This window comes from Ursus americanus, chromosome 24 (assembly GCF_024610735.1).
Source record: "Ursus americanus isolate L20-20 chromosome 24, mUrsAme1.1.p, whole genome shotgun sequence".
NCBI classification, from domain to species: domain Eukaryota; kingdom Metazoa; phylum Chordata; class Mammalia; order Carnivora; family Ursidae; genus Ursus; species Ursus americanus.
In genome coordinates, this window is record NC_142150.1 from 20,675,452 (window position 1) to 20,688,873 (window position 13,422).

At 48.3% G+C, this 13,422-nt stretch overlaps 1 protein-coding gene across 3 annotated transcripts in view; it reads left to right on the top strand.

The window, feature by feature from the left end:
- NAT10 (N-acetyltransferase 10) overlaps positions 1-13,422 on the top strand; it is a 40,940-nt gene that overhangs the window by 9,488 nt on the left and 18,030 nt on the right. For all 3 annotated transcript variants that reach the window (XM_045808514.2, XM_045808513.2, XM_087854741.1), the window contains exons 4-11: positions 460-631; positions 1,915-2,037; positions 3,693-3,754; positions 5,394-5,508; positions 5,604-5,711; positions 9,020-9,153; positions 10,361-10,454; positions 10,577-10,675. In XM_045808514.2, coding sequence (XP_045664470.2) covers positions 460-631; positions 1,915-2,037; positions 3,693-3,754; positions 5,394-5,508; positions 5,604-5,711; positions 9,020-9,153; positions 10,361-10,454; positions 10,577-10,675 — 907 coding nt within the window. The remainder of the gene's footprint in view (positions 1-459; positions 632-1,914; positions 2,038-3,692; positions 3,755-5,393; positions 5,509-5,603; positions 5,712-9,019; positions 9,154-10,360; positions 10,455-10,576; positions 10,676-13,422) is intronic.

The following is a 13,422-nucleotide window of genomic DNA, read 5'->3' on the forward strand; positions in this document are numbered from 1 at the left end:
GGAAGGAAGTAGATGAATTCATTTATGCAGAATGAATAAACTGCCTGTGGTCACCCTGCCTTTCTCAGGTCTTCTGGGGAATGGTACCACGTAGTGGAATCATGGGCTTGAGACTAAGGAATGAGGTCACCAACGTTGATTTCAAACTCTGGTCTAGCCAAATGTGAGGTTTAGATCCTTCCGTTACCCTTCTTTTGAAGTTAAGTGTTTACAGAAGGTACCAGGGCAGCATAGCAGGGTCCCCACACAGACTTACCCCTGGCTCCCTCCGAAGCCCATCCTCAACCTCTCTACTCTTTCCTTCACCTTTAAAGGGAGGGGTTAGCACTACAGTTGCGGAGTTTCCTTCTAGCTCTGAGGGTCTGGGTGGGTGATCATTGGCCTGTCCCCTGCTGCCACCCTTTTAGCCTCGCTGGTTTACTGGCCCTCCTGGGGTGTGTATGGGGGGGTTGATTGCAGTCACCGGAAGAAAAGGATGCGACAGCTCCAGAAAAAAATAAAGAATGGGACATTGAACATAAAGCAAGATGACCCCTTCGAACTGTTCGTGGCGGCCACAAACATTCGCTACTGCTACTACAATGAAACCCACAAGATCCTGGGCAACACCTTCGGCATGTGCGTCCTCCAGGTGGGTGGCTGCCCCGGCTTGTGCCTGAAGCCTGAGCACGGAGGGCTCCCCGCAAGAACAGGCAGACCGTCAGGAGAGAGTCCCCTGTACCACCTCCCCTGAGCGTTGTCAGTGGAACACTTGGCCACTTCCCAAAGCAAACTTGGTAACTCACCGCATATAAAAATAAACTTTTCCACTGAGAGCCACACTTATCTCGAGATACCAGAGCTGACACACATGCTCCATCACAGCCGCTTCTAAGCAGCTGAAGGTGAGAAAGAAAGTGCTGTGAGCTTCAAGCAGCCCCCTGTCCCCAGATCCTTGCTGGAACTAGCTGAAGCCTTTGGTGAGCAGTGGGGCCTGTTTTAACCGACAGGGTGCACGCAGGCTTTCTCTCCAGAGTGCTTGATCGGCATAACCACCACGGACACCCTCCATCCCTCTTTGTAGTCCTTAAAATCCTCTTACTTTTCCCCCCACAGAGAACTACCTGGTGCCTTTTTCACTGGTCTTATTCTGCCAGTCAAGTGAATAGACTAAATTTCACATTTTTCTTTGTTTTGGGCTCTGGCGGTCTGTTTTATCTTTTGATTCCTGACATTCGTGACCCCCACATACCCCGAAAAAGAACACGTATAAGCTCAAATCCCCAATTTTGGTATGTGTTTATTATGTGCATTCACTACTATGATTAAGTAAGTACATCATAAAGCGTACCTTACAAAATGTAAATTAAGAAATGAGGGAAAAAATCATGAATTGGAAGTTTTTATTTTTTTCTACTTTCCAGTGGGTTGTCCCATACTGCTGGCTTGCATCCCACCTTGGAGACACGAAGAGAGCATTTTGCCTCTTCTTGCCCAGCTGATTGGTAGGGAGCGTTCCTAGGCCGCCTCTGTTACCAGGGGCCGTGGAGAAGGCTCCCTTAGGCAGTGGCTCCCCCATGTGGTGCAGTTGAGTTTTGTCAGACAGCTTCTGTCTATAAACACATCCAAAACTGAATGAGGGATTTGTGAAATGCAAGTGCGGATCAGTGAAGATGGGAGGATTTCTTCCCAAATAGGATTTTGTCTGAGATTATTAGACACACTTGACATACAAAACCAGGTACCCCTCTTCTCCAGGGCTGGGCTCGCTTCTCTGCCTGTCAGGAAGGGGTGTGTGTGTGTATGTGTCCATACTGGTGAGTTGGGTGGGGGCTGTGGTCTTGGGTTTGTTCTCTGAAGCCGTCCTTTTACTTTATCACCTGGTCTTCGGTGCTCTTTGCATGACCAGCCCTTTCCAAGTTCTTCTTCTTCCAGGATTTTGAAGCTTTAACTCCAAACTTGCTGGCCAGAACTGTGGAGACAGTGGAAGGTGGTGGGTTGGTGGTCATCCTCCTGCGGACCATGAATTCACTGAAGCAGCTGTACACGATGACCATGGTAGGTGTATGGTTTTTAACTGAACTCTGGCGGGTCAGATGAAGCTGCGTTTTTGCTGTTGGTCACTTTCTTTTAAGAATTCCTGTTGCACAGCTCCAGTGAGTGGTCAGCACAGGCTCTGGGCTGGGAGATTTTTGACTATAAGTAATGAGAAGGTCACTGTGGAGAAATGTTAGTGGCCCTGACTGTGCCTGGGCATCTCTGAATTTCACATTTGCTTTCGGGTGTTTGCAACATATATACCAGTGAGATTCAGGTATGACGCGGCTGTTACGTAGTTCCATTTCTGGAATGGTATTCTGCAGAGAGCCATGCCAGTGGCTCATTTGTGTATTGCAAAAAAGGGACCACGCACAGATGTCCTCACCAGTCCTCATCCTGTTGGATAATGAAGGAACATTTGCCAGTTCCACTCCTAGTTTGGCAAGAGCTTCAACTCTGGGAGGGGTAGTTTCCATCCAAAGCCGAGGACATGGTTAGGAATGGGAATATGTCTGAGTGGATGCAGAGCTGGTCTCTGACCCTATCAGTATTGCCACGTGGATGTTCTTAGTTCTTAGGTTTTCAGTCATCCCGTGGCCCTGCTCGGATATGGTGTTAGGATTGGCCTCAGGCTTTCACGAGCTGCATTTATACAGTGACCTGGACTTTCCTCAAACCTTAGTAGCTGCTTCCTGTCACCAGTGCTCTTCCCATCACCTACCACTGTGGCCCCTCTGGCTTCCTCAGGCGTCCTCAGACATGCCCAGTATGCTCTCACCTCAAGGCCCGAGCACTTGCTGTGGCCGGTGGGATATCCGCGTAGCCCTCTTCCTCGCTGCATTCAAGTCCTTGCTCAGACACCACCTCCTCAGTGTGGTCTTCCTCACACCCTGTTTGAAATGCGTGACCTGCTTTATTTTTCTTCAGAGCATTTGGCAACTATTTGATGTTACATATTTATTTGTTTACTGTCTGACTTCCTGTGCTTGTCTCTAAACTTCGTGAGATCAGGGACTTTGTTTTCCTCGCTGGTGCACTCCCAGATCCTGGAAGAGTGCCTGGCATTTAGTAATCACTCAGTGCTTGTGAATGAATGAATAACCTGTACCCACGTCAGTTTGTTTGTCCTTCTTCCCCCTTTCATGTGGCTGCCTGCCTCTCACCTCAGAGGGCCTTCCCTCTGTATCGCATGTAAGTAACCACCCCCCTGCCATTCGCTATCACTGCATCCTTTTTTTCATTTGTAGCATTTGCCAGAATTTTACTCGTTTGTTTCCCTCCAACCACTAGACCATAGGCTCCATGAGCACAGAGGTCATGTTTCATTAAATACCAGCGTATACCCAGCATGTCTGGCACACAGTTGGTATGTACGTTTTATTGAACGAGTGAAGACATTTTACGATGCTGGATAAAATGTGGAAAAACGTCAAAGTTGAGATGAGAGGAAGTTTGATATAATAGAAAACACTACATTGAGTGTTTGATGATCCCAGTTCTGGCAAAGAGCAGTCGGGCCGTTTAGCACAGCAGGTTACGTGGCACTGGATTTCCAGCAGTTGCTCCGGCGCCTCCTTTGTCCCGGGGTTGCTTGTTAGAACGGCCTTGCGTTTAGACCCAGAGCCTCAGCGTTACTTTGGGATGTTTTTGTTCACGGGTGTTGTCTGTTTTAGGATGTGCATTCAAGATACAGGACCGAGGCCCATCAGGATGTGGTGGGAAGATTTAATGAGAGGTAGGTCTGAGGCACATTTCTCCCTTAATTGTGGGGAGCCGTGGTGGGAAGCACAGCCGAAAGCTGTGCTTTTGTCTGAGGGCGGTTAGCACGGGTCCAGAGCGGTGAGATTGCGGACGGCAGTGCTGGTTGGGAAGCCAGCTGGAGGCAGTGAAAGTGAGTGGGGAGCTGGGGCTTGAACCAAGTCCTCCTCCTCTCTGGCTTTTAGCTTACTCTTCTGTCAAAGGGGTAATTTGTCTGGGTCACAGATTCCCAAAATGTGTTTCACAGAACACTAGTATTTTAAGAGGGACTTTATGTTGAAAGGGTTTCTGGCCAGTTGTGTCTGAGAAGCTCTGATACAGTTTGTCCTGTGTGAAGATTCACTTTAGCCTGTCATAGCCTCTGAAAAGTCTTGCAGCAGCAGGGACCTATTTTACTGATCGTTTCCCAGATTTATTTGACCACAGAGCCCTTTCGTAGGGAACGCTGGTTAGCAGCCTGTGAAACTCCATGAGAAGCCATGGCCTGGATCAGTGGTCGTCCTCATCTAGAGCAGTTTTGCTCACAGGGGCCATTTGGCAACGTCTGGAAACAATGACTTGGGGGAGAGCATTGGCAGGGGCGGGAGACGCTACTGGCATCTAGTGAGTAGAAGCCAGGGATGCTGCTGAACGGCCTAAAACGAACAGAACAGCCCCACAAGCAAGAATCATCTGGTCCGAAACGTTGCTAGTGCTGAGGTTTAGAGGTCCTGGCCTCAAAGCTTGGTGCCTTTCCAGTTTTCATCGTCTCTGGTGCTTTCGCTCAGTAGACAGAGTAGGTCGGGGGAGGGGGGTGGCCGCGTGCTGCCAGATAGAACAATAGGAAGCCTGGGATAGTAGCTGTTGGGGCTCTCTTCTTGCGCTGTTGGAGGAGTTTGAATTTTCTAGCCAAACACATGTTTTCCTACCCGTGGGAGCATCTGTGTTAATTTCTTAAGGGAGCTTTTCTTTCTTCTGCCTCGTCTTTATTTTTTCTTCCTTGTGGCAGAAGGTAAATTCATTTGTGTATGGGTTTGTTTCCCTGTGTGACTGGTGATCATTTGTAGGGTGGGTTTGGAGTTCCCCATTGAAGGATGGCCTGAGACAGCTCAGTCCTCAAAGGGTGAGCTAAGAGGGTTGGAAAAGGTTGTGTGACACAAGGCACAGTGATGGTTGTGCACAGTAGGAGTGCTTGTAACCTGTCTCTCAAGACAGTTCTGGGTATTCTCTTTTGCTGTATAAAGCACGTTTGGGGGGCACCAGGTGTCGGTTAAGTGTCTGTCTTCTGCTCAGGTCATGGTCCCGCGGTCCTGGGATGGAGCCCCACATCAGGCTCCCTGCTCCATGGGGAGTCTACTACTTCCTATCCCTCTGCCCCCTCCCACTGCTTGTTCTCTCTCTCATTCACTCACTGTCTCTCAAATGAATAAATAAAATCTTAAAAAAAAAAACACATTCAGGTGCCTTGTAGGGAGGCTCAGAATCCTCTCGCACTGCCCTACAACTGGGTTTTGGCTTTCTCTAGCTTTCTTAGAGATGTGGGGGCCAAATGATTTTCTCGAAGAAAAGCCACACCTTTGTTGTGTAGACATTACCCTTCTTCCCCCTCAACACCTCATGACCGTTTTGTTTCTCAGATTTATTCTCTCTCTGGCCTCTTGTAAGAAGTGTCTCGTCATCGATGACCAGCTCAGCATCCTGCCCGTCTCCTCACATGCTGCCAGCATTGAGGCCCTACCTCCCCAGACCCCGGTGAGTCAGCCAGCAGTCCAGGAATCAGGGCGAGGCCGTTTTTTGTGAGGACCCTTCCGTGGCAGTGGCATACTGTCTCCTCTCCTCTCTGGTAGGATGAGAGTCTTGGTCCTTCTGACCTGGAGCTGAGGGAGTTGAAGGAGAGTTTGCAGGACACCCAGCCTGTGGGTGTGTTGGTGGATTGCTGCAAGACCCTAGACCAGGTAAGTGTGGCGTTCCGAACTTCCCTGCCCCAGGATAGATAGTGCAGAGGGAAAATAGAACATTCAGAAAGCAACGGAAGCCAAGTTAGGACAAGTCAGGACTTGGATCCTCCTGGGGAAGGGACCTTTTCTCTTGCGTGAACTCATGCAGCAACACCAGGGCTACTCTCTGTCATCCGTGTTTATAACAAGTCCAGGGATTACCTTCCCCTCCACCCCAGGTCGTTAGTCCTGGGAGTAGAGGGTCTGGGGGGTGGGGTGCAGGGGAGATGGATTGAATTTAAAGAGGAACCCCCCAGCTCTTTTTCCAAGAGAGGGTAATAGATCTGTATTCTTCCATTTCAGTTAAGTTTTAGTGACAAAAAGATTTTTGCTTCTGCTTTGTGTGGAAGTGAGGGGAGAGGCTGAGGCCCCTTGTATTTACCTGGTTGTAGAGTAAGGCCTGATAGGGCCTCTGTGGTGGGGTGGACCTGATCTTTAGGTACAGATAGTGAGTGGGCTGGGAGAGAGCTTCCAGAATGCATTTCTGTGCTCGCCGAGGTGGCCAGGGCTGGTAGACTCAGCTTCTCTAGTGGTTCCTGGGCTGAGCGGGAACTGACTGGGCAGTGCCCAGAGGCCTTCAAGCTGTCAGGTGTGTTCAGGGTTCTGGTCCAGCCAGAGGATCAGTCCAGGCCTCTTGGCACTGGGCTCTGCCCTCATGATGGAAAACAGCTGCAGTGACACCTCCCATTTGGGGCGGAGGCCCAGCAGGCTGATTTCCCTGTTCGTTCTAGAAATAGAATTATCGGCCACATAGCTCTTTTTGCAGCCCAGGCTGCAGGCTCTAGGCTGCTTTGAGCCACTTCCTGGTCTCCTTTGTCAGAGAGAGGAAATGAGTAAGAGGTTGGAGAAAGGGCAGAAGAGGGAAAAGCTGTAAAAACAGTAATGTGAGAAAATACATAGAAAAAAATCACAAAGTAGGAAAGAGTGTGCGTTAAAAATTGGAAATGGTGTTTCTACTTGGCAGTCCCACTCTTCAGAGACAACTGCCATTAACAGTTTATCATGTGTTCTTCTGGAACTTTTTCTGTGCATACAAATGGAGATTTAAAAAATATGTGAAGGGATTACACTGTATAGTGTAAGTGGTCCCCTAGCAGGCATTTGGGTTGATTCCAGCTTTTTTCCTGTTGTAAACAATGCTGTTAGGACCTTCTTACAAATACGCACTATCTCTTGGATAAGTTTCCAGAACTGCTGGATTAGAGTGTGTGTGCGCATGCGTTAAAATGGGTATTGCGCCGGTTCATGGAACCAGCAACAGTGTGAAAACGCCTTTTTCCCTATACTTTGCCAGCACTGGCTATGGTTAAACTTCTAAGCCTACCAGCCCTGTGCTGTGGGAACGCAGGATCACTGTTCTGATTTGTGTTGCTTGAATTATGAGAAAAGTGGTACTTTTTTCATATAATTACCGGTCACCCAGGTTTTTTTGTTTTGTAAATTATTTTGGGGCGGTTGGTTTTTCATTTTAGCATATTGTTTTAGAAAAAGATTTATTTATTTGAGAATGTGCGTCTGTGCAGGGGAGGGGCAGAGGGAGAGAATCTTCAAGCAGACTCCCTGCCGAACAGGGAGCCTGACATGGGGTTTGATCCCATGAACCATGAGGCCATGACCTGAGCTAAAACCAAGATTCAGATGCTCAACCGACTGCGTCACCCAGGCGCCCCCAGAATGCATTTTTAGTCCAGATATCTTACCCTTCTGTTACGTTAGATTTTTCCTAGTTATGTTTTGTTAGAGTTTAAAACTTTTCAGCAGTAAGCAACAAAAGAGCAAAATACAGTGCTCAGCAAAAGCCAAGTTAGGATGAATAGGACCTGGCTCTCCTCTGAGTGTTTCCATCTGGAGAGACTCTGGCTTCTTGGAGCTTGTCCCCTTCCTTCCCTTCCAGCTGCCTGGGCTTGTGCCTCGTCAGTATCTTCTTTAGTGTCCCTGCCTGGGTGTGTAAGGCAACTTCACTGTAAGCCCAGTGTAAGGCAACTGCCAGGCTGGACCATCTGGCCTTCTTCCCAACCTTGGCCTGTTCCCAGGGCAGATCCCAGTAGGGGAGTAGAGTTTGGCCCCCGAGTAGTGTTGTGGTTCCTCCTCTCGTTCTGTGCCTCTGGCATCTTGCTCTCCTAGGTGCCAGGCACGACCCTAGGCACTGGAGTCAGCGGTAAAAAGGAGGGGCACACCTGCTTTGTGGAGCTTGCGTTTGGGTGGGTTGAGTCTGACAGTGAGTCAAGGAAACAGGCCAGTCCTGACGTGTAATAGAAGGTGCTGTATACGATGGAGAAGCAGTGTCAAAGAGGGATCGGGAGTGCTGTGGTTCTAGGAGGCCTGGTTCAGAAGGTGGTCCTCGAGCAAAGCCTTGAAGGAGTTGGGGCAACGAGCCCTAGGGCCGTCTGGAGGGAGACTACTTCTGCCACAGGTGCAGAGGCCTGAGGTAGGAGTCTGCTCGGTGTGCTCGAGGACCAGCAAGGAGGCTGCCTGCGGTGAAGCAGAGTGAGCAGATGAGAGTAGGAGGAGATGACAGAGGTCATGCCCCACAGCCACGTGGCCCCGAAGGGCTGGCACTTACTCTCTGAGAGGTGGGCGCCCATGGAAGGTTTCACGTGTCCAGTCTGTCAGCATAGCTGCCGGAGGGATCCCCAGGCTGAATTTTAAAATTCTTCCTCTGACTGCTATGTTGAGTCTAGACTGTAGGGGAACAAAGACGGAAGTAGAAAGACTAACTGGGAGTCTCTTGTAATAATGGGGAAGACAGGATGGGGGCTTGGAGCAGTGTGGCAGAGGAGGACACTGGTGAGGGGTGGTAGGATCGTATATATTTTGAAAGTAGCACTGATGGGCTTTGCTGGTGAATCAGGTGTGGGGAGAAAATGGAGAGGCTCCTGGCCTTAATAGTGGGACAGTTAACTGAGATGGGGAAGACTGTCGATGGAGGAGGTTGGTGGGGGACGCTTTGGGTTCCCCTCAGGTCAGTCTGAGAAGTCTGACAGACGTACAGGTGGAGACATGTAGGGACAATGGTGTGTATACAGGAGTTTGATGGGTTGGGAAGAGGTCTAGAATTGGGTGTTCCCAGCATCTGAGTGGCATTTTAAGCTCTGAGACTGAGAGGAGATGACCAGGCAGTAAGAAGCCCAAGTGCTGAGCCTTGCCTCCTGGCTCGCTAGAACTGGCCCCCTTTGATTTTGCTTCGACTTCTCCACAGTAGTGGTGGTAGATGGCTGAAACTTGGTCTTTCTCAAAGCTCACCTAATAGGGTTCTCTTTTCATAGGCCAAAGCTGTCTTAAAGTTCATCGAGGGCATCTCGGAAAAGACCCTGAGGAGTACTGTCGCGCTCACGGCTGCCCGAGGAAGGGGGAAGTCTGCAGCTCTGGGATTGGCTATTGCTGGGGCAGTGGCTTTTGGGTAAGGAGGTCTCATTCCCCCTCTTTGGGAAATCTGAGCTCTGAGGAATAAGTGTGCGGGATAGGAGTCAAGGGACCAGGAGACCGTCCCTGGGTCTGTGCGGGCTCCTGTGTGAGTCTCTACGTTGTGGGTTCCTGTCTAGACACAGTGACACTGGTTCCCCCCCATCCCCCTAGGGGTGCACACATGTGTGCAGGCGCATGGATACATACACCAGGACCTTTGCGATCACTATTTAAAGTTGAACAAACACACAAAAAAAGTGGGACAGATGTACAAAAGCAAAGAAACAGGAGTAAGAAACCTAAAGCTCTTTAGGAGGTGGGAATATATGTGACCATCTCTGCTGACTGCGAAAAGTACACGTTTGACATTTTAATGATTTCGGTCAGTAGGACATCTTGTTTGCTTTTGAGGAGCTGCCTTTGAGTGTGATGTTCCTTTCTGTTCTTTTGCCCTGGGCAGAAGATTCATGCAGTTGTCAGAAGAGGGTGTACTTCAGCTTCACAGACAGAGATAACGGACCTAGAATTTACCATGTCCTCATAGGCATGATCTTGCTTGGTGCTCCTAATAGCTCCGTAAGCATTTCACAGTGGGATAAACCCAGGCTCAGGGAGTTTCAGTGAGTCACTCAAGATGCCCCAGCAAGTCATTGCCGGTGGTGCTGGGGCTGAGGTCAGCCCGACTTGCCGTCTCTTGTTCCTGCTGCTCCAGCGGGGCCCGTCAGCACCTTCGCTGTCAGCACCCTTTACGCTCAGCCAGTGTCCCCTGCAGGTTCGCTGCGGCCTTGGCTTGAGCGCTGATTGAGCTGTCGGGCTTCACGTTCTGAAACGCTGTCAGCACAGCTAGTGATGACTGTGAGGCCACCCTCTTGTCCCAGGATGCAGGCTTGGGAAGTAGCACGCTGCCTGTGCACGCGGAGGGAGTCGTGTGCCTTCACGGATGTCAGGAGCTGATTGCCGGGACGTGCTACCTTCACATCGTGCATGTGTTTTCATTAGTCCGGGAGGAAAAATGTGCTCAGATTGGGAGTTGCTTTACTTTTCCTCCCTAAAAAGTGTTCTTTTCCTTCTGCTATTATCTCTGGTAATCACCTGTGTGAGAAGGCAAACAAAAATCTCTTGTTTCCCCTTATGTTCCCTAAATGTCCCTTTTGGATTTCCTAATTACTTAAAAAAAATCACCTTTTTCTTTTGTTTAACAGGTACTCCAATATCTTTGTTACCTCCCCAAGCCCTGATAACCTCCACACTCTGTTTGAATTTGTCTTTAAAGGATTTGACGCTCTGCAATACCAGGTAGGAAGTTAGGATGAAAACTTCCTTTGATCCAGTGCTGGGTTTAAATCTTAGGTGAGGCCTCTGAAATGCCCGCTTACTTTTAATTTCTAACGCTTGTCATTGATTTGACTCTCCGTCAGGAGCATCTGGATTATGAGATCATTCAGTCTCTGAATCCCGAATTTAACAAAGCAGTGATAAGAGTGAACGTATTCCGAGAACACAGACAGACCATTCAGGTGAGGCTCATTCTAAAACCCTGCTGTGTGGGGCCACATCCTGCTGTATTTAAATATGGTCATTTTACGTCATGTCATGTCCTGTTCTGTGTAATTGGGTGTCTTGTATACAGTGTTGCTGTTTTATGATAAACCTGGTCCAGGTTTTCAGCCTCTTCTCGAGGAATACTTACAAGCAAACTCACAAACGTATGTCGCCAGGTTGGAAAGTTACTGTTTTATCCCTTGAAAATGGAGTAAGTGGGATTGCGCGTATTCGAATCAGCTAAAAGAACTACAGTCACTGTTCTGACATCAGTTCTGATTTTGCTTAGTTACATAGGTTTTGAGATGGTGCATCTGTAACTAGAACAACAGCCTCTTCATTTAAAAGAAAAAAAGAACTTTGCAAGATGTACTCTGAATCTTTGTGGTTTAGCCAGTGGCCTATTTTCCTTTCTAAACAGTGTTTCCCTGAAAGCTCTATAAATCTCCAGTGCTCTGGAAGCCTGAATGGTCTCCACTTGTCCAAAGGCTGCAGTTCTGTTCAGTTGTAGGAAAGTATCAGTGTGACAGGCTTCCAGAAGGGATGGAGGCCCCTGGGCTCCCAGCGGAGGAGGCTCATCGATTATGTCGGACTTGGGGTGGGAAGTGGGCCAGGTAAACTTGGCAGTTTATGACCTTTATGCCTTCGAAGGGATACGTATCCACCTGTCAGGGAGGTATGCCTTTCATCAAAGGTCCAGATTGTAAATAATGTTGTTGATGCCTTTTACCTAAGGATCTTAATATTTTCCTACTAAGTCTCTTTGTAAAATCTCTTCCTTCTGTACATTTCTTCCCACTTTTGCCAGATTCCCTTAGCCTCACTGAAAGGGGGGGGGGGAGTCTGATGGTCGGGTGGGGTGGAGGGCAGGCTACCAACAGTGAGAATACAGAGACCTGTTAAAACTCAATAAAAATACACAAACCAGAGAAAGAAAACCATTCCCTGAAATGCCCAGGCTCAGCCCCTGCTGCTCTTTGGATTTGTAATCAGAGACCCGCTTGTATTGCCACAGTCCCTTTGTCTCCAGGCTGGAGTTTAAACACAGAAGTGACCTGACTTTATGAGGCTCCATTTGGGTCCCTTTGAGGCCTCCTCCTCCTTGCTGGAAATTGAGAAAAAGACGAATATTAGATTAAAGTCAGCTATGCCTCTCTGGGGGGCTGCTTTCTGCTGCTTTTATGAGGTGCTTGTTTAGTTTTTTTCCCCCTTAAAGAGTCCAAGACATGGGGCCCTACTGAGGGTGTGTATTTGCTGTTAGAGTTGAGTAGAGTTGTTCTCTACCTGAGCCATCATTCAACTTCCAGCAAAGCAGTTAGATGATCTTATTTGTAGTGAAACACTTCAGAAAAGTATGGAGGTCAAGGTAACTCTCAGAATCCGAGCACTTAAGCCTAAGAAACGTCGACACTTTGTTGTTTGCTGTGTTTATTTCATATTTTAAAAGTCATTTTTACTTCTGTCTTAAAGATATAAAGCATCAGAGACACAGCTGAAGCCCCTGTGGTACCCCTCCCCATCCCATTCCCTCCTTCTTCCACTCCCCATAGGTAACTCTACTCTGGGTTGGTGTGTTTCTTTTCAGATCTTGTGTTTGTATTTTACTAGGTAATTAGGCATCCATGAATGGTAAAGTACTATACTTGTCCTTTTTCGGCCTGCCTTGTTCCTCAGCATTTGTTTTCAAGATTTGTCCAGATTGAAGTTTGTAGCTCTGGTTGATTTCAAGCATTGTATGTTTATACTACTGTTTGTTTATGTTTCTAGGAGTGAAACTATTCGATTTAGGGTATGCACAGATTTCTCCCTTTCTTGGATTTTGCCAAATTCTCCTTTAAAAAAGCGTACCAGTTTACCTTCCGACCAGCATTTATTTTTTTTTTTAATTCTTTGTTTTCCTCAAGTTCTTACTAACACTGGGTGCTTTGTGGGTATTTATATTTTACCTGTCTGTGTGTGAAATGGCATCGCACTGATTACTGAGGTTGTGTGTCTTTATGTTAGTTCAGGTTTCCTCTCCTGTAAAATACCTCTTCGTGGCCTTGCACAAACTTTAGAAATAGCAGGAAGCCCTGAAGAAACTGAAGGGGTGGTTTGTATGCGTAAGGATGCCAAACTTAGGGCAAGTTTGTGGTATTAGGTGGCCAAGCTAATAGTATAGTTAAGGATATGTGAGTGTGTGTGTATTAGGAAGGAATCAAGTCTTAGAAGTGTCCTCACCAGTGCAGGGAGACTTGGCCTTAATAATGACAGTGTGCAAGCAGGGAGCACAGGACCTAGTGTGTAGTAGGTGCTAGAGACACCTGGCATCATCCCATCTGCCACCTTCGCTGGGGTGAGGCTGTTGCTCTGGCTCCCTGGCCAGAGCAAAGCTGGGGAGAAGCATGAGAAGACAGAGAAGAAAGGAAGAGGGAGCCCCACTTATAAGTATGAGGCTAGGCACCAGCCAGGGCATTTTCTAGATTTCCCCGAAGTTTCTCTCAAGCAACCATCAGATAGGTATTTCCTCCACTTTACAGGAGAGGAGTCTGAGGCCGTGAGGCTATGTGACCCATCCAGGGGCACATAATCGGTGGTGAACTTCCGAACCTAGGTGTCTGTCTCCAAGCTCATTCTGTTTTGTCCTGCCAAGGAAATGTGGGAAGAGGAGTGAGAGAAAGAAGAACTGGGAAGGGGGAGAGAGAGGGGACAGTGAGTGGCCTTTATGAGGCCTTGCAGGAAT